The sequence below is a fragment of the Pan paniscus genome, chromosome 9 (genome assembly GCF_029289425.2).
Source record: "Pan paniscus chromosome 9, NHGRI_mPanPan1-v2.0_pri, whole genome shotgun sequence".
Classification (NCBI taxonomy): Eukaryota; Metazoa; Chordata; class Mammalia; order Primates; family Hominidae; genus Pan; species Pan paniscus.
In genome coordinates, this window is record NC_073258.2 from 15,870,536 (window position 1) to 15,891,853 (window position 21,318).

General features: G+C 34.2%; 1 protein-coding gene across 4 annotated transcripts in view; it reads right to left on the reverse strand.

Moving 5' to 3' along the window:
* BTBD10 (BTB domain containing 10) overlaps window positions 1–21,318 on the reverse strand; it is a 77,220-nt gene that overhangs the window by 44,313 nt on the left and 11,589 nt on the right. Inside the window, exon 2 of one of the 4 annotated variants that reach the window (XM_008971446.4) lies at window positions 12,608–12,765. The exons of 1 other annotated variant lie outside the window; for it this stretch is intronic. In XM_008971446.4, coding sequence (XP_008969694.1) covers window positions 12,608–12,708 — 101 coding nt within the window. In that variant the 5' untranslated portion in view covers window positions 12,709–12,765. Of the gene's footprint in view, window positions 1–7,470; window positions 7,843–12,607; window positions 12,766–21,318 lie in introns of those variants that run through there. 2 more of the 4 variants (XM_003818182.6, XM_034932196.3) reach the window with 2 other exon arrangements.

Genomic DNA, 21,318 nt, shown 5'->3' on the forward strand with positions numbered 1-21,318 from the left:
ACGTCAGTTTCCTGGTTCTCATAATGTACTAAAGTTATGTAAGATGTTATCATTGAAGGAGGCTGAGTAGAGTACCTGGGAACTCACTGTACGATTTTTTGTGACATCTTGTAAATCTAAAATTATTTCACAATGAAAATAATTCATATTTTCATTGAATTATATAACAAAAGGAGCAATAAAGTGGAGACAAAAAAACACACAAAACTGTAATAAATTCAGTAACATAAAAAATGTATCCATAAAATAAGGACAGGAATGCTGCAATTTTAAAAAAATTAAAGAATAAGAAAAAGTTCTGAGAAATGCAAAATAATAGCAGAAATTTTTACAAGGTTACTAGAAGGGTTGAAAGAAAATATTGAATATATCCTTAAAAGAACAAAAATGCAAAGAAATGGAAAATAAGAAAGCATTAAAAAAGAGAACTAATGAAGGAGGTCAACATTCAACTAATATCTGTTCTAGAGAGAACAGAGAAAATAGAGGGGAGCACATTTTCAAGGAAATAATATAAGAAAAATTTCCAGAAGTAGCTGATATAAGTAGCACTCATATCAGAAAACTGTTGACAAATACACAAAACTGTAATATAAAAAACTATATATAGCTCTGTAAAAAACTATATGTCTCCATAAAAGACTATATAAATGTTTTTGTCCATGTTTCCTGGCTAGTAACTCCTACTGCCCTTGTTATAATGTTGGGGGCACTTTAGGCCTCAGAAAACAGAATCTCTCTCTCTGACCTTCACCTGCCCTCTTTTCATGGCTCCTTTTTCTCTCCAAGGCAGGCCTTAGAAACTAAAAATACATTCTACTCTTCCCCTGCCTTCCTGTAATGGAGCTGACCATAAAGAAATCCCCTGACCTACTTTGCTTATAGGCCATAGGCCCCTCATTTCAGAAGGTGTCCTGTCCCATACCCTGGAGTTTGAGTGTGTTTTTTTTCCACTGACAATACTCCTATCCATTTGAATTAGTCAGACCTCAATAAAGAAGCAATATTTTAAATCCTATTTTTATTCTGGGAGAAAAAATTAGCTGATTTTTTTTACTATTCTAACAAATACCAGATCCTCTGTTTCGGTTTTTTAAACTAAAGCTTTTAAATGACTTTATATTAATATATTTTTGAAGCAACTGATTTGCTTTTTATAAGCATCATTAATGTGTTAAGTCAGGATTTGGCAAACTATGGCTCATGGGCCAAATTCTACTCATTGCCTGATTTTGTAAATAAAGTATTATTGGAACACAGCCATGTCTATTCATGATTACTGTTCATGGCTGTTTTCATGCTACAATGACAAAGTTGAGTGGTTAGGACAGAGACTGTGGCCCACATAGCCAAAAATATTCACTATCCAGCCCTATACAGAAAAAGTTTGCTGACCCCTGTATTAAATGTCAACAACTATAATATAAAAAATGCTATCAAACTTCTAAATAGATTTAATAACAATTTATCTCTCATTTCCTTTTTTTGGTCAATTAGCCTTCTATAAACTTTCTGCTCTTCTGCTTAATATATGGTCAGTTTCCCAAGGAATAAATGCTTAATTATGGAAAAGGGAAGTTCTCAACTGAAGAATTAGTTAAATTCTCAAAGATCACCTGTAAGTCTGTTGTTGGATATATTTTTCCCATAAAAATATTTTAAATGATACTTAAATCCCAGATTACCCCCACAAAGACAACTTCAGCAATAAATATGTATAGCCTAAAAATAGTTTTAATACTATTTCTAAATCCTGACATCTTTCTCTTCTACCTAAAATCCCATTGCAGCAGCAGCAGCAGCGCCTAAGAGTATCTTTTCAAATTTCAACTGAAGTCACATGAAGACCCAGATACTAACATATGGTGATAAATGTTATAAGGAAAAATAAAGGTAATAAAAAAAGAGTGCCACCATTTTGAATGGTCAAAGTAGAACTCTCTGAGGGGGAAGTGTCTAAACAAAGACCTAAAAATGTAAGAAATAGAACTATGAAATATAGAAGGGAATAGTAAATGCAAAGGCCCTGTGGTAAGAGTTATCCTTGGCTTTTTCAAGACATTCAAGAAGCCCAGGGTTGCTGGAGCATAGAAAATAAGAACAACCATGTTAAAAAGGTAGAGCTTAGTTAGGCAAGACTAGAACAAGATTATGACAGGCATTGAAGGAATGTTTAAAGGGTTTTGGCTTTTGTTTGAGTGAAACGGGTAGCACTGAAGTGTGAATTAAATGATGTAATTTACATTTTAACAGGATCACTCTAGCTGCAAAGCAAACAATGGGAGAATGGGAGAAAGGAGACAAAGGTAAAACCAGGAGACCATTTCAGAGGTTACTGTAAATAATCAGGCGAAAGCTGAAAGTGACTTGGACCAGTGTTATGGCAGAGTTACGTGGTAGAGTGGACTAGACTATATATTTTGAAGAATATGCCTCTGAAATTTACTGATGGATGAAATGTAGGAGGTGAGAGAAAAAGAAGAGTTAAGGATGACTCCATGATTTTGTCCTGAGCAACTGGAAGAATGGAAGTTCCATTTACTGAATGCAAGTGAGAGTGAAAGGACTAGGTTTAGAAATGTAGGTATGTCTTAGACATGTTAAAAGTGAGATGCTTATTACACATCTGAGTATATGTAAGTCTGTGTATACTTATGGATACATAAGTCTAAAGTTCAGGGGAAAAGTCTAGGCTAGAAATACAAATTTCGGAGTTGGCAGTCACTACATACTTAGTATTCTCAGCAACTTCCTAGCATGAAAAATTTTTTAAAAATAGCTAGCCACTATTAAAAATTGTTCAAAGCTAAATTAATGGTTGCACAGGTTTATTGTGTATCTACTGAATAGTCATTCATTCAACAAATATTTACTAAATAACTACACTGTGCCAGTTACTGTTCTTGGTACTGTTAATGATTGAGAATAATATTATAATGCATACACAACCAATATTTTTCAAGCAATGCTTTTAAAAAATATAATTTTTTAAAACTTTTGGAGTATAAAAGATATGAAGTACAAATACAAGACTCAGTTTTTAAAATATTTATCAAATGATTGTGAATATTTTAATAAATTACTTTCACAAGACAGATTTTGATAGAGAGTCGCTCTGTCCCCCAGGCTGGAGTGCAGTGGCGCACTCTCGGCTCACTGCAACCTCCACCTCCCAGGTTCAGGCAATTCTCCTGCCTCAGACTCCCAAGTAGCTGGGACTACAGGTGCCTGCCACCACACCTGGCTAATTTTTTGTATTTTTAGTAGAGATGGGTTTCACCATGTTGGCCAGGCTGATCTTGAACTCCTGACCTTGTGATCTGCCTGCCTCGGCCTCCCAAAGTGCTGGAATTACAGGCGTGAGCCACCATGCCCGGCCACAAAACAGATTTCTAAAGACAAATCACAGCCATCCCACAATCACTCCTTCCAAATGACCTTTGAAAACACAACCTTTTTCTATTAAATTCTCCCCACTATGCCTTTTATTCAATCCTAAATATCAAAAATAAAAATCTATACTGTAATTAGACTGATGAAATTAAAGACTAAAATGATTTCTATCAGAGGCCCTTTGATGTTGTTGTAATTCAGTATGTCTAACTATCCTAAGAAATATCCACAGAAACACAGAACCTAAGTTTAGGAAAAACTGTTTAGAAAATCTAGTCCAAACATGTATCTAATTCCTGAATCTTCATCTACAAAGTGTCCTCGAATTGGCTGACCTACTGCTAATGACAGGGAAGGGGAACTTTTCTCTTTTAAAAGTTTCATTCTAGCCTTGGAAAGTTCTGACTCTTAGGCTGTTTTTCTTTCACATTAAGGCTTAAACCTTTTTACCTAACCCAAGTTCAGGGTTTGGGCCAGGTAATTCTTTGTTGTAAAAAGGCTGTTGTTTGCATTGTAGAATGTTTAGCAGCATCCCTAGCCTCCATCCACCAGTATGCTAGTACTTCCTCCAGCTCCTCAACCAAAATGTCCCTAGACATTGCCAATGCCCACTAGAAGACATAATCATCTGGGCTGAAAACCACTGCCTTAGTTCTACCTGCTGGGACCAAATAACAACAACAACAATGCGAACACTTGGGCATTTAGAACAATACTGAGCACCTTAATCCTCAAAACCACCCCAATTTTACAGCTGAGAAAATGGAAACTTAGCGGCTAAGCAAGGTGCCTGAAATCATATAGTTAATTAAGTGCTGAGTCTGAACCAAGGGGTTCAATTTCAGAGCTCATGCTCCTAACTTCAAACAAGTCTGACTCAAACCATGTCTAATTACTTTTCAAAGGAAAAGTCTTAAAATATCTGAAGATAGCTCTCATTATGACATTCCTTAATATCCAACCAGAGCTGTCACAAGATTTCTCTGTTTTTTTTGAGAAAGAGTCTCACTCTGTCATCCAGACTGGAGTGCAGTGGCGTGATCTCTGCTCACTGCAACCTCTGCCTCCTGGGTTCACGCAATTCTCGTGCCTCGGCCTCTCAACAAAGCTGGGATTACAGGCGTGCACCAACACGCCCAGCTAATTTTTGTAATTTTAGTAGAGACAGGGTTTCACCATGATGTCCAGGCTGGTCTCAAACTCCTGGCCTCAAGCAACCCGCACGCCTCAGCTTCCCCAAGTGCTGGGATTACAGGTGTGAGACATCACGCCCAGCCCAAGATTTCTCTTAAATTCTTAGTTCCTTAAACTGGCAACATACCCAACTTTTTCACATCCTTCCTCTTGAATATTCACAGAACTAAAAATAACAATACTTTGGTATTCAGCAGTTACTCTACTCTTCCATTAATTGAAATGGATTTTTTAGGGGAGGGGTGAGGAAGAAGATGGGAAGCCATATGATACTTTTGTCTTATATCTAGTTTACTGCCAACAGCCACCCTCAGGTCTTTTTCATATGTGATGCTGTAGAGCGATGCTACCTTAATGTATCCTGGTGTTTTTTAGGCCTTACATATATACTCCCAAAAAGTTCATCTAAACTTAGTACAACAACTCAGCCTCAAAAATTATTTTGGATCATTTAGTATATTACCCAAAGCAAAGAACAAAGGCACCTTTCAAGATCAATGAATCTCTGGATGGGATCATTTAAAGTCAGAATTGTGTAAATTAATTATCACAATCAGCTGGTAGCTAACTTATTGTTCCCCCACTTTACTCTCAAGGATATCAAAATGACTTTACCAAAAGCTAAGCTTAAGTCCAAATATATTATAGCGTTGCTAGTCTACTAACTGCATCAGAGAAAAATCTAAGTTGGTCTGGCAATCTAATTTTAACAAACCTATCCCTAATCATTTTTAAACTGTTTTTCTTCAAGTCAGTCATAAATGAGTCCTTTCCATTTTTAATTCCAAAATCTCCTACCTCCTTCAAAATCAAGCCCAGAATCTCCCATCTTTTAGCAGTTCTTTTATTCTCAGAAAACCTTCAAAGATCACAAATAATAACAATAATTTTAAGGTGTTGCATGCAGTTCCTTTTATAAGATGTTTTAAATGGCCCAGAAGACAACTCATTTAATCAGATGCATTCTTTACCTCTATACTCATATTGGCCTTCATGTCCTTCCTATCAATGTTTGTCTTATTTCTATTTCTGTTAGAGGTGGTAGTGGTTTCCTCTTCCACTTTGACAAAGAAGCTTCAAGAGCTAGATTTTTCCCTCTCATTGTCATGCATTATTATTATACTTTCCTTGATTATTATTCTTACATTAAATGTAATATAAGAAACGTTTTTTGGTGGTCTTGACATTTTTCTGAAGTCTCAGTTCATCTGAGCTCTAGTTTTCCTGATTTTTTGTTTATTTTTTATACTTTATGATGGTTATCTTAGCTATTTGCTTTGCTTTAAAAGTAATGTGTATGTCTTTAAAGGGTTCACTGTGTAATCACACTGAAGATCTTTCTCTGTCAGAAAAATAATCAATATTACATTTTTACTTAACTCCTTAAGACATTCTTTCTTTTTGGAGATATTTATGCTGTGAAATCATGCTGATCTTTTCTCTGATCAGTTATCAGAAAAATGCGGATTGGTGAAATAAATTACAAAATATGTATGTACAAAACACTATGTAATCCTTTAAAATTATGCAATAGAAGATCACTTCATGACTAAAGGATGTTCATAATTAAATTTCTTTTTTTTCAAGGGTAGGTTACATAACAGCACTACAGTAATGCCTTTTTAAGTGCATATGTGTTATTTTAGATTTTTATATATACACAGAAAAAACAGGTTATATGCCAAAATATTTATTTTTCTTTTTATAATAGAAAAACTTATTTTCATTTTCTTCTATATGTTTTTCTGGGCTTACCAAATTTACCTAATGAGTATGTACCATTTTCACAATAAGACAGACATTATTATCTTAAAAGAATCAGCACAACCAGGGGAAAGTATCCTATAAAGTATAAGATTAAAAGGTCTAGCTTGAGATTCTGCTTTTATAACTCTATTTAATAAGCTGACAAAAACATTTCTGGACCCTAAACCACAAAAAAAGTCAATACAAGATACCACGAACAGAACTATATAAATAAGTCATGACAACCATAAGATGACCATTCAAACTTTTAGAAATTAAATGGGGGAAATTAAAAGAACTTCCTGACACTTCAAGGAAAGAATGTTATAAATCATATAAATACATTAAAAACAAAGTAAATGTAAAATGCTGTATATCCCAAAAGTCCAAAAAAATTAAGGATCAGCAGGATAAGGGTAATAAAGAGAGAAGGAAAAAAAGCATTAGTCAAAATGTTTTAAATTGTTGTAAAATTTCCTAATAAAGTGAGCAATATCACCTGTTAAGATTTAAAATCTCACAGGAAAAACCATTATCCTTATTTAGAAATTTTGTCTGGTTGAAAATTAATACTCACTAATCCAAAACCTCAGTGGCAGTAGTTAGATCATCTATTCAGTTTCTGGGTTCTTTGACTTGAAAGAAAGTCACTTTAACCAATTAGAGCTTTATCATTTAAGTACATTCAGTTCTGTAAAGTACTATATATAAATGGTTCAGTTAATCCTTAGTTCATTCAAATGTAAAAATATATTCAATTCCTTCTTTAGAAAATTTCAATTATTTCATTTATCTTGAATTTTATTTTCAAATAAATCAAAAATATTATTTCAAAATTACTCTCTCCTTAAATAAATTTTTAATGATATTCATAAAAAAAGTACCAAACACAATGCATTCTCAAGTTACTTGAAATAAAACACAAAGCATCAAACCCACGAAAACAATAAAAACATATTTCATTTATTTTAAGTAACTTGCCATTAAACTGAAAATCAGACATATGATCTTTATCTTTAGTCATGTAAATGATCATAATGAAACAAAGGTCACACATATCCCTCTCAATCTTTCTTTCAAATTCATATATGTAAATAATTATAACCCAGAGATATCATGTAATAAATGAATACACACCTTCCTTTAGTATATGCCAAGGTAGACACACAAAAACAAGAAAAAAATTTTGAAATCAGAGTATAAAGGGACTCTGCTCTTTCAAACAATGAAGCACTGAAAGCCAGGTCAGCATCCTTGGGCATTACTAGGAAACTTTAGCACATCTGATATTTCCATCATCTTCAAGATTCCTCTGAACAATCAGAAAATTCCCCAGTCTCCCCCTACCTCACCTGTCCATAGACTTCCTTTAGCTTCCTCCCTCTACTGTGTAATAATGCTGTTGCAATATTTAGGCTTTAAATATTCAGAGATACAACCCCCTCTACATATTAATTCAGTTTATTTTCTCACAGACACTGACTCAGCCGTGGGTTGTGCAGCACTGACGTTTCTAACAAAACAGCATCGTGTGAGCTGTGATCGTCCCATTTCTCCATCTCTGAGCAGTGATTGGATATTGTAATTGATAGACAGGCATAACAAAACGCAGGAGTTGAGGGCTTAGAGATATGTAGATATGTTGCCAAATGCCATCTGTAAAGCTAATTCTAGCTCTGCCAGCTTGCCAGGGTTTAGAAAACTGGGATACAGCTAACTTTCTTTTTCCTTTCAAAATTTTATTGTGTATCCATTCTGGGCAGTAAAGCTCTTTAAAATCAAAGAGAAAATATTATTGTACTTAATTAAGAATCCACTCAAGAACTATTCTTTACAGCAACCAAACTTTTGCATTTCTAAACTGCTGCTAGGGCTATGAAGTGACTTAAAAGGGAAACTGGAATGTTCAGACTTTATGCAGTCTCAGGAGAAACGAGCATGCGTACTTCCATGTGGGAATGAAACCTTGCGGCATAGTCTATACTGAATGTATGATGCATTTATCTTTAGTAACCTGAGTGGACTGCAGACCTGAGTTTTATATGGTCATATTCCACCCAATTCAAATATTTAAGAGCTTTTAGTGTATCATCTATCTAGACATTTTAACCTTCTTATATAGAAAAAGTGCTTTTCTTTTTCTTTTTTAAATAGCAAAAGCTCCTCTAATTCATAATTTAAAAAGAAGTTGTCACAAATTCAGGCCAAATACATTTCAACTGAAATGATCTTTAACATCTTCAGCAGGCTACCAAACTGTTCTATATGGATATCATACAAGTATATAACTATGCAACTCTATATATAACTATACAACTACTCACCCAGAAACAAGTTGAGCAACTTATAAACAAATTCAGTAATTTTTAAACTAATTTTAAACCAATTCAGTAAATTTTAAACAAATTCAATCATATAGACCTGCTGAGAGATCATAGGCACCCTAAAAGTCCATCCATGTTCAGACTAGTTTCTTTAACTGTAAACAAATTTTTAAAAGAGATATATATCTACATTCAAAAGAAAGTTTAAAAAAGAAAGCATCTTTTACTGAATATTCCCAACACAAAAAAAGATAAATATTTGAGATGATGGACATGCTACTTACTCTGATACAATCACTATATGATACATGTATCACTAGGTACCCCATAAATATACACAATTATGTGCCAATTTTTAAAATTTTTTAATCTTTTGAAAAAAGAAGGAAAATGATCAGAAATAAAATATAATAATTAAATGATTTTTTAAAGTACCTAAAGTTGTTTAGATAGAACAGAAACCATAAGGCAATGCTCTCAAACTCTCAAACCTTAATGGTAAATACACATTAGATAGTAACTGTTGCTGTTACTTTTATAAATCAAATAATTTATTTTTATCCTAGCCAGCAAGGAAAAGTGGGGAAAAAAATCAAAAGTACAAGACAAGAAAAAGTCAGGCTATTCCAAAACATAAATAGAACAAAACAAAACACAAAATTTCAACAAGACAAAATTTAGATTAGCTATAAAAACTAAACAATAAAGTATGCTTATTTCCTTACGTTTATAGATTTAAATCCCCAACTGTTCAAGGTGACAATGTGCCCAATTTAAAAACCATATTTCTCAGTCTCCCTGATCCAGAGATGGCCATATGACATGATTCTAGCCAATGACTGGTTTATAAGCAGATATCTGCTGGAAATTTCTGAGAAATTTAATTTCCTGATATAAATGAAGCCCTTTTCCATTTTTTCCTTCTTGTCTAGAAAGTGAAAATGATATCTGGAACTACAATATCCACCTTGTGATAATGAGAGGAAAGCCAAGAAAATAAGAGATTTCTGACCCTAACATCCTTAAGCCACTAAACATGCACCCGCCATTGCCTATCTCTGGATTTCTTATTTAAAAGAATAATAAACCCCTAACGTCAGCCAGTGTTTAGTCTTGTTTTCTTTTACTCAAACATACCTAAATAAAATACACAATATTCAAAAAAGGAATGAGAGTAGGAGAGGCACGATGAAACAAAATCAGCCATGAGTTGGTAACTTCAAGCTGGGTGATGAATACCAGGGGTTCATTACATCTGTTCTATTTTGCATGTATTTAAAATATACCATAATAAATTATGTAAAATTTGAAAAAGAAAACAATGAGAAACTTGTTTATAAATCCCAGCTCTGCTATTTACAAGTTGTATGGTCCTGGGCAAGTTTACTCATTTCGTTTTTTTTCATTTGCCACATGGGAACAATAATACTATCCACAGAGCTCCAACTTCAGATCCAGTCAAGGTAATCTGAAGATCCATGCCAGAAATGTCCTCCATCTACCTAATACTCTAATCATCCAGGATTACCTCAAGTCTCATTTTCACCTACTCAAGCTGATAATTATTCTTTCTCTGAACTCTTATTTTATAACTCATTATCATAGTTTAAGTGCCTTATTGTCCTCTAATAGTTCCATGCGTGGATACTAAACTATTCCATAACAGTGCACTTTTGAATCTCTCCTGAACTGAAGGCAAGTTCTCATTAATACTTGCTATTACTTTTTAAAACCTCTCAGCCAATTAATTTACTATCAATTCAAAAAGTAACACTTTTAAAAAGTCAAATCATACTTTTTAAGTGTCCTAAGTTATGTTCCTAAGCATATGGGACAGGAGGTCTCTAAAAGTTCTTCCTTGGGCAGATTTTCCATGAATGAGGCTAAAATAAACTCATTTAACAGACTTCATAGTCTTTGCATTAAAAAAAAATCAATTCACTGGTATTTATTTTCTATTTTACTTTAATGTTTTTCACCCAAATAACCCTAAATACTGCTGCAGTCTACCTAAAAAGAGCTCCAATTAGCTGAGTGTGGTGGTAGCGGTGCATGCCTGTAGTCCTAGGTACTCCAGAGGCTGAGGAGGGAGGATTGCTTAAGCCTAGGAAGCAGAGGTTGCAGTAAGTTGAGATGGTGCCACTGCGCTCCAGCCTGACAGAGTGAGAACCCATTTCAAAAAAAAAAAAAGAATAAAAACAGCACTAAAAAGTTACTGATGTTACAGCTATCAAGAAGAGCTTTGAGTATTTGTTACTGACAATGAAACAACAATAATGAAAAATGCACTGTTCATTTTTATCAATTTTTCCCACTGTATGTATGTAGCTTTTATAAAATAATGGCTTATTTTCTCCCTTGTCACCTCTTCATTATATAATGCAGTATTATACCTCAGCAATCTGTTTTTCAGCAGAAAAACAGCAAGAACTAGGATGAATACTACATAATTCACTTGAAAAAAATACACATATATATAACGTAGTAGATATAAATACAGGCCCACATTTAATGTGATAAAACCAATACTTTTTTTTTTTTTGAGACAGCATCTCACTCTGTCACCCAGGCTGGAATGCAGTGGCCTACTGTAACCTCCACCTACCAGGTTCAAGGAATTCTCGTGCCTCAGCATCCCAAGCAGCTGGAATTACAGGTGCATGCCACCATTCCCAGCTAATTTTTGTATTTTTAGTACAGACAGGGTTTTGTCACGTTGGCCAGGCTGGTCTCAAACTCCTGACCTCAAGTGATCTGCCTGCCTCGGCCTCCCAAAGTGTTGGGAATACAGACATGAACCACCACACCTGGCAAAACCAACATATCTTTAATCTAAATGACAAAATAATATCCATGAAATAGAGAAAAAGAACAAAAGCCCCAGTTTGGATGCTGACACACACACACACAGAATGAACAAACATAAAAAACCAAAAAAACACTCATACAATTTGGCATGGACTTATAAATTATTAAAAAGTCAACTTAATATTAACATTTTAGACCTCATAACATTAAAAGTCCACAATAAAAGTGAACATATTATCAGGAGACTTAAAAAGTACCAATCACTCAAATTTTCTAGCTATAGTATATAAAGTACCTGAACTATTTCTTTAAAATCACAAAAACGATTTCATTATCACAATATTATGGCTTTTTTTTTTTCAAGAAAGCTGGTATTTGTTATCAGTGGTAAGGAGAAATTTATATTCAAGTAAGTTAAATGCTCAATAATATCCCCTAAGTAATATTCATAGAAGATATTGCTTTATGAAAACATGCTTACATACCTGTAATATGTGAGGTTTCTGAGTTGTCAACATCTTAAAATTTCAGATCAAAGTGTACAAAATGAGGCATTCCTCATTAAGTTACACAGCAGAAAATGAAAGTTTTAAAAATAATAGATAGAAGGGCTGAAACTTGAAATGAATTTTATTTCACGCAGCAAACTTTAAATAAACCAGTAGAGTCATTCCAGAAAGATTAATTTTTCTCATTAATGAGAAGGATGACAACACAATATAAACTCAGATAGTTAAAAACGTATGAAGCAAACACTGACATAAATCTATATATTATCCTGTGTAAGGTATACAATGTATTTAGAGCACAAAATAAATTCCTATTAGAGAGTTTTAAACACAAAGAACTAACCTGTCATGTGAGAGTCCCCAATTAAGTAAATTATAGCATTTATTCATGGGGTCAACTAGGGAGATTTTCACCATCTTTAGAGACAGAAATAAATATTCAAATACAAATATTAAAAAATTAAAAAGAAATGTTTCTCCAAAAGTTATCTATGGAGACAGATAAACATTCACAACGTTTTGTAAAACAGCCCCCATTCTCTGACAGGAATTGCCACAACCAAATGCAGTAGTATTCTTTACAATCAGTTTTTAGCAGAGCTTTCATATGCGAAATACATATTTTCTACCTACCTTGAATGTTTATAAAGTTTACGAGGTCTACTATGCAATTTCCGATCCCAATTCTCTGGATCACTGGAGTTACCATCATAGGGATGAGGCCGTCCTGCCATCCCACTCCAAGCTTCCTCACACTACTGCTCTGAAAGCACACATGTAGCACCCATAACCTACATAAAAGAGCAGTGTTGACCTTTAAATCTATTCCACGCAGAATAAAATAGTCATAGAATTGTACAGACTTGATATTATTGTGACATATTTTTAAAGTGATGAATAGATTATAAAATACTAACCATACAAATGCCACAAATCAAATTAAAATAAACACCAGAGGTCTTCTTAGGTACTTTTCATTTGATTTGTCTATTAAATCTGCTACCACTATGTAACAGTTTAATAATGCGCTCTTTATATTTAGTAAATATACTTAAACAACTACTGTATAGGTACCTCATGTATCCAAATATCATTATGGTACCAAAAAGGCAAAAACAATTCCACAGAATGATTCTTTTAGACACAATTTCACTTGGAACGTATTTCCTAATTACTAAAAGTTTAAGATGCTTAGGAAAGCATGTGGTAAAACCAAATAACCAATGTTATTATTTCTTTAATGATTATTCCTTTAACGAAGTTAAAAACTCTGAATAGAAATTTAATTTTTACTCAAAAATAAATGTACGTAAGCATTCTGATGTTTCCTTATAGTGCAATAACCATAAAAATGTTTTATCAATACAATTCATATACTTTATGCCTTTTCACATGTGAGGCTTGTAACTGCTATTTCTACTATAGTCAAATGAAATGATAAGGAAACTCACTTAACAACAGCTTTACAGAATATCTGAGCTAAACACTTTTAAACCACATTCACTATCCAATTTAATGTTCACAATCACCTTGCAAGGTAGGCATTATGATCCCCATATACAGAATAGAAAGCCTCAGAATTTTAGTAACTTTGCCAAAGATCACAATGCTGCTAAATGGTATTATAAAGAACAAGGATAATTCACTATACAGAATAAAATCTTGATCTCGAAAAATGCTGAGACTAAAGTATTTGTTTGGAAATAGATGATTTGACTTTCAGAAATTGCAGACACCAAAAGAGAAACCAAATGAAGTTAAACAATTTAAACAAAGCTATACAATTTGGACTGGAACTCAGGTTTCCTGACACCCACTCCTGTATACCTTCTATATACTTTTCCAAGCTGGATTTGATGGTGGGAGGTGAGGTAGAGTTGTACATAAAAGTCAAAGGGAAATTCCAAAACTAGGAAAATACTATACTTTCCTGAGTTTTACACAGTATTGCAGTACAAGTTCACAAAGAATGCCAAAGATAAACTCATTAAAATTGTGTTCATATCAAAAATCAGTAGAAAATACATTTTCATTTTAGAGAAACCATTTTACTATAATTTTTTTCTCATAGTACCTTCTTTCTAAAAACAGCTGAAAATTTTATAATAAATGAGCATTTAATATAATAAATACATAAATAAGTAGGTAGATCCATGAGTGAAATAAAAATAAAAGTGGGGGAAAGGAAGAACTGCTGATTCAAATTCTTCCTTTGAATCTATGACTGATGCAAATTCCTGAGCAAATGCCACATAGTTTATTTGCTGAATGCTCCTGGAAAAGGAAGCCTATTTCCTATTTGTTATTTCCTTAAGAACGACTGTATCATAAATCAATCAGGTATTAGATGACTATAAAAACCATGAATTATTTTGAACATAAAAATATGTCAATGTCATCTGAATTTTAGATTATAAAAATAAAAATGTATTCATTACAAAAAAACTTTTAAAAACCTCTATTTTACTTTATGACTAGTTATCTGTACCGAAGAGATGAAGCCAAAGAGAAGAAAATGGGGAGAATGAACAAATCGGAGAAGCAAAGGAGAAAGTCAGAAAAAAAGTAGTCACCAAAAGAGATGCAAAAGGTATAAAGATAGTAGAAAGAAACAATGTGAGAAAATAAAGATGTAGAGATTTGGCAGATTCTGTAGAACGAGATTTAGAACAATTTTTCCTTACTCTACATATCCTCAAGTATAAACTATTTCAGGGATTAACCTTTCTTTCTCTTCTTTTCTTTCTTCTTTCTCTTTCTCTCTCCTCTTCTTTTTCTTTTTCCTTCTCTCTTTCTTTGAACTCTAGGCCTCAAGTGATCCTCCCACCTCAGCCTCCCAAAGTGGTAGGATTACAGGCATGAGCCATGGCACCCAGCCGTTTCTTTCGAGACAGGGTCTCAATCTGTCACCCAGAGTGGAGTACAATGGTGCAATCATAACTCACTGCAGTCTCCAACTCCTGGGCTCAAATGATCCTCCCACTTCAGCCTCCAGAATATCTGGGAATACAGACTAACATATCTTTGAAGAGCATTTTATCTCTTCCTTTTCCTTAACTATCAGATGCTCTTCTGAATAGGATAGCCACAGATGTCCACTGAGGGAAGAATGATCCTAAACCATGGGTGGCAGTGACCAAAAAGCTAACTACAAGGAATAGATAAGCAAGGCAAATTCAGATTCAGATTTTCTACCACTATTACACTGGATGGTAAACAGGTGGCAGGAGTGAAATTCCCATATGTTTTCCTAATCAATCCTATTTAATCAGCATGTATTTCACAGCAAGCCATAAGAAAGTAATGAATGTTCAGATAAAGGTGCTCAAAAATCAGCTGAAAAATCATATTCACATTTCATTTCTCAATAAAACTTAGGTATTACCACATGAAAGATTTTTCCCCAGCCCTCACATCCAGTAGTCATAGGGTTACAAGCACACTAAAAAATAAGCGGAATTCAAATTGAGATGTTTGGAAAAACTATGCCTATGTTTGCCTACACAAACATAACGTGTTTTATGTTTGTGTAAAATACACAAAAATGCTAGTGTTTTTAAATTTTATCAATAAGCTAAGTTATAACTGTAAATGGTTGAAAGGCCACTGGCACATATTATATACTATTTTGTAATATCTGATAATCTCTTCAGTTTTAACCATCCTCTGTGCCATTCTCAGTGACAGTATATTTGTCGGATTTCATTCATTCATTCATTCATTCATTCAAGCACTTATAAGCATTTACTACAATATGCCAATATGCAAGGTGCTGAAGTAAGTTAGACATTATTCCTGTACTCAAAAAACTCATCTTAGAAAGGGGAAAAAAGACACCTCTCATGATTCCATATCCTGTATCTCTCTCCCACCTGGAGCACTTCTATTCAAGTTCTACTGTTGCCTCATCCTTCACCCTCATTAAATCTTGGTGTTTATTAGGATTCCATCTTCCTCTCTTCTCTACTTGCTGGTTTGAGAGAGACAGCAAACAAAATAGAAATGAGGACCAAACCCTTGCAAACATCAGGATTTATATACTACATAGAATCTATGTTTGCATTATCACTATCTGAATTATTTAACAGGCACCCCAACTTCAATAGTCAGTCTCATCATCTTGGCCTCTCACATCAATTAATGTCATTTCTATTCATCAAGCTAAAAACTTTGAAGTCATCCTTGACTTCTTTTTCATTTCCCCACACCAAGTCTACTTTAGAATCTTCTTTTGACTCCTTCTCTCCCTTTCATTCATACGAGTGCTGCCTTTATTTAAGCCCTTATCATCTATCAGTAAAAATGTTGGCTGACCTCCTTACCACCATTCAATTCCTTACTGGCTTTGCTGTAATCAGAACGGCCTTCCTAAAAACTGAATGGCTCCTCGTTTCCTATATCTAAACTCCTTACTATAAAAAGGTCCTTCAGAATCTGGCACTTGAATCCCCAATGTCCAGAAAAACTAAAGTTTATTGTTGTTTGGATCTTGTAATCATCAAAAAATAATTACCAGACAACCGAAAATAAAATTCCTGGAAAATATGTCACTATTCATTACTACGTTTAGGCATGATAGAAATAAATTTAAATTCAAAATAATCTAGAAATCATCTGTACAGAGGCTGGAACCACTGGGCCTGTTGGCTAGGGGCAGGCATTCAGGAGACTGCCAAAAGTTAACTGAGAAAAAGATGATGCAATTACTTCCCCTTCTCTTGGACATTCTGTCTAAACAGGAGGTGGGGGTTGGGGGATAGGCAGAATCTTCAAGACTATAGTAACAAAATAAATAATTGCTCCTTGGGACACTATTTCCAGGTAGTATCAATTAATGGTAATGATAAATGGAAGAACAAAACAAAACAAAACAAAGACAATGCACAGTGTATGGAGACCACTTATTCTATTTTCACTATCGAAGTTCTAGGAAGTTTATATATTTTCTCCTACTTAAACCTTAAAACAACTCTATATTATTATCCTGTTTCATATATGAGGAAATCTTAAGAGATAAGATTAAAACCCCAGTCTAACAAAAAGCCCATGTTATTTCCAATGCACCAAGCAAGGTATATAAAAATTGGTACTTTTTTCAAGTCCAAAAGAGTTTAAACGGAAAAAAAAAAAGAATTGATATTTTTGCTTATTACCAACAATGTGCCTTTTAAACCTCAGCTATCTTGTGGCTTCATCCATCCTATTAAAATCTTACTCTTAGTCCATTTTCTGTTGCTGTAACAGAATATCTGACACTAGGTAGTTTATAATGAACAGGAATTTATTTAGCTCATGGTTCTGGAGGCTGGAAAGTCCAAAAGCATGTCAGTAGCATGAGGCAAGGGCCTTCATGCTGTGTCATCTATGACAGAAGGTAGAAAGGCAAGAGAACTTGGGTGAGAGAAAACACTAAGGGCTGGGCTCACTTTTATAATAACCAGCTCTCTTGATAACTGACCAACTCCTGAAATTAACTACATTAATCCATTTATTAGGGCTCCATCCTCATGACTCAATCAGCATTTATTAGGCCCTTCCCAGCACTTTTACAATGGGGATGAAGTTTCCAACACATGGATTTTTGGGGACACAGTCAAACCATAGCACACTCTAAATAGTGTCATTACACAACAGCTTTTCTATTAATGTAAAATTATTTTTATCTCTCAAACTTTGTAGACAAAATATTTCAAGTGTAGCCATTACTAGAAAGACCTGATAGATAAGAGAGGGGGAATAGTGAAGAGGATAGAATTACATAGTGATCCCAGAATCAGACGACAAGGGTTGCCTTCAGCTACAGAGGTCCAAATATCCAAATATATGGATGGTAAAGACTGACCAGGAGGAAGCCAAGACAACACCTGAGTCAGTTAAATGTCCTAAGATGACATTCTCTATGTGGAAAGGACCAAAAGGAGGAGAGATAGCCCCAAAGAGCAAATTAATCACTTGATATTGGCAGACAAAAGAGCAAATACCTGAATGTTCACAAAGTTAATTTTGTACTAACGACAAAGAAGGCCTTCAGAGGGGCCTACATGGAGGAAGAATTCTAAGGGCCAGAAACTGAAAGATCACTTGATGAGCTTCTATCCTTAGGAATAAAAGAGAGACTGTATCACTAAAAACACAGAAAATGTATGATATGGATATAACCACCATGAAAATGTTTATAATTTCCTCTTGATTGCTAATCTACTCTAAATTCTCCCATGGAGTGTAACATAAATCCAAAAATTAATTGACAGAGAACTGAACAGTCATTTTTAGCAACATCAAGAACTGAAAGAGCTTGAGGGATTGCAAACTATCACAGATAATAATGTAGGACAAAGAACAGGTGGAAGCAACTTTTAAAAGAAAAGGAGATCAGACAGATGGAAAGAAACTTCTCGCAAACACAGCCAGGTGAAGTGATCATGCACACCTCCAACAGAAAGCAATTATTTAAATCTAGGTATACTATAAAAAACAACTATTTAAAAGCACTGGAAAGTGTCCAAAAGCAGACAGTAGTGAAAGAAGAGCTTACTCTTGAAAAACTACAACTAGAAGCAACAGAATCACGAGTTCAGTTTGAAGTTTTTTTGCTGAGTGGCCTCCCCATCCCTCACAAATATGGTGAAGGAAACCAGGCAGCCACACAACTCAAAGTGGCAGAGAAAACCTCAGAGCTGAAATTTCAGGTAGATGTAGTGGAAGTGAAAGAAACAAAGAAAAGTGCAGGCCCAAAATCTGAGCATAAACTCTGCTCAAATCCCTGGCTGATAGCTAAAATACACATGTACAGGAGGTAGGGGAGGGACATCAGGTAGCCTGGCAGAAAAAGCAGGCAGAGACCATAGAGAACTCTGCCCTTGAAAGCTGCATGGCATGAGACATGATTTTGATGCTTTCTAAGCTGAATGTATTCCCCAACTGTATACACCTCCAGCAGCAGAAAGCTGAATCCCTTACTGGTTAGGGTATCAGAGGACAAAGACCACCACTAGCAGGTAAAGATTAAGAGGGAATTCCCAGAAGTAAAGAACCCACAGACAGGGTGAATTCCAAAATGTGAGTACAATCTCTGCCCAAATTCTTGGCTGACCACCAAATTACAGGTGCAGAAAAGCCTTCCCTTTGCCCTGACCCCCAGGAAAACAAGCTAAAAAAGTAAGTAGTTGGAAGAAGTAAGAAATAAGCACAGATGGCAGCTGCTATACACTTCAGGGGAAACAAGTTTGCAGTTTGAATCCAAGCAAGTTAACATTCTCTAAAACAATAACAAAACAACAACAACAACAAATCCTCATAAAAATATTACAATGCCCAGGTTTCAACCAAAAATTATAAGACATGCAAAAAATTAAAACAGTAAAAGGCAGAAAACAGAAACTGACTCCAAGTTGGCCCAGATGTTAGATTTAGCAAACAAGACTTCAAAGCACCTATTATAAATATATTCAAACAATTAAAGAAAAAGCCTATACAAAGAACTAAAAGAAGAGCACTGTCTTGACGACTGACACAAAGGGCATCTCAGTAGAGAGGTGCCAACTGTCAAAAGAAATGGAAATTCAGCTCTAGCTGAAAAGAACAATAACTAGAATGAAAAATTAGATGGGTACAATGGCATATGGAGATAACAAAAAAAACCATCAGGGAACTTGGAAAACAGATCAATAGAAACTACCCAATCCATAGAATAAAGAGCAAGAAAGATTGAAGAAAATTGAAAAGAGATTCAGAGACAGGAGGGACAGTATCTAATAATAAAGGTAGGTAAGTTATTGAATACACACAAAATATGAATGAATCTTAAAAGCATTAGATAAGTGAAAGAAGCCAGACTCAAAGGTTACATACCATATGATTTCATATGTATGAAAGACAAAACTATAAAGACAAAACTATAAAGACAGAGAACAGATCAGCCAGGAGTTAAGGCTGAAGTGATTACACAGGGACAGCACAAAGTAATTTTGGTGAGTGATGAACTATTCTGTACCTTAATTGTGGTAGTGGTAAACACCTGTATGCTTTTATCAAAACTGACAGAACTGTGTATCAGAAAGAAATAATTTTATTGCACTTAAATTTTAAAAGAAAAAATCAGCAATGATTTTAATTAATACATAAAAGCAGCATCAAATATATCAGCAAGGCATAATGAAACCACTTTTTGATCAAAAACCCCAATCACACTGTCTCATTACCATAGCAAGCATACTTAATAGCCATCCTTCCACTGCCACAAACGACATACATAAACTTTTGATAAGGAAAACTGGTGAGTTTTCATTTCTACTTCTGCCACAACAGTGAGTAATGAAGACGTTTTAGAATCAGAAAAAAACCTGTATAACTGTGTAAAAGTTTCTTAACATTCAAGACCGCAATTTCCTTAAATGTGAAATGAAGAAAATAACACAATTCTCATTATTTAATCTATTATTATTTTAACCATCAAACTGTTAGACAGGATACCTTATATAACACAGTGCTAGGCACAATGCTTACTGTCTTTAGTAGGCAACCTAATATAAATTTTGTGTATATTTTATTAGTTCATTCATGACTAAAAGTTTTAAGATTTTGCTCAGCCCTTGTTTAATTATACATGGTATAATTACACATGGTATAACTACACTAATACACACATATATACATAATGAATACATCTCCTTTCTCTCCCTGACATGATACACAGTACTATTTGTCCTAGAAAAAATCTAGAACCAATCTAAATGTTCATCTAGTTTATCGGTTAAAACTCTGCACAATATATCATGCAACCAGTAAAAATAAGATATACAGATACAGATACAGATACAGAAAATATTTCAAAATATATTGTTAAGCTAAAAAGCAAGATACAGATATGCATTATGTAATCCCATATTTACACACAAGAAAAACAAAAACAAAAAAACAGAAAAAAGAAAATTTAAAAATTAAATACACACACACACACACACACTCATCCATGCTTGTATATGTTAAGATAAAATGTCTAGAAATATCACATAAAATTAAAACTAGTTGCCTCTGAGAAAATGCTGGAATAAGGAGACTTACTTTTTGTTGTATCCCTTCATACTACTTGAATTTTCTACATATTATTTTCAAAATGATAATATTGAGGAAGGTTTATTAAAAAGTGTTTGGAGGTGATAGTGCTATAGAAATTTTCTTCCTTGTTTAATTTTACTGCTTAAGTGTAGTTTTGTAAATTTTTTTGGATTGCTTAAATATAGTCACTACATATGCATTGATAGAATATGTTTCTGCCACATGTACCCCATTAGACTATAAGATCCTTGAGGGCAAGAACAAAGTATGATTCAGGTTTGTGTTCC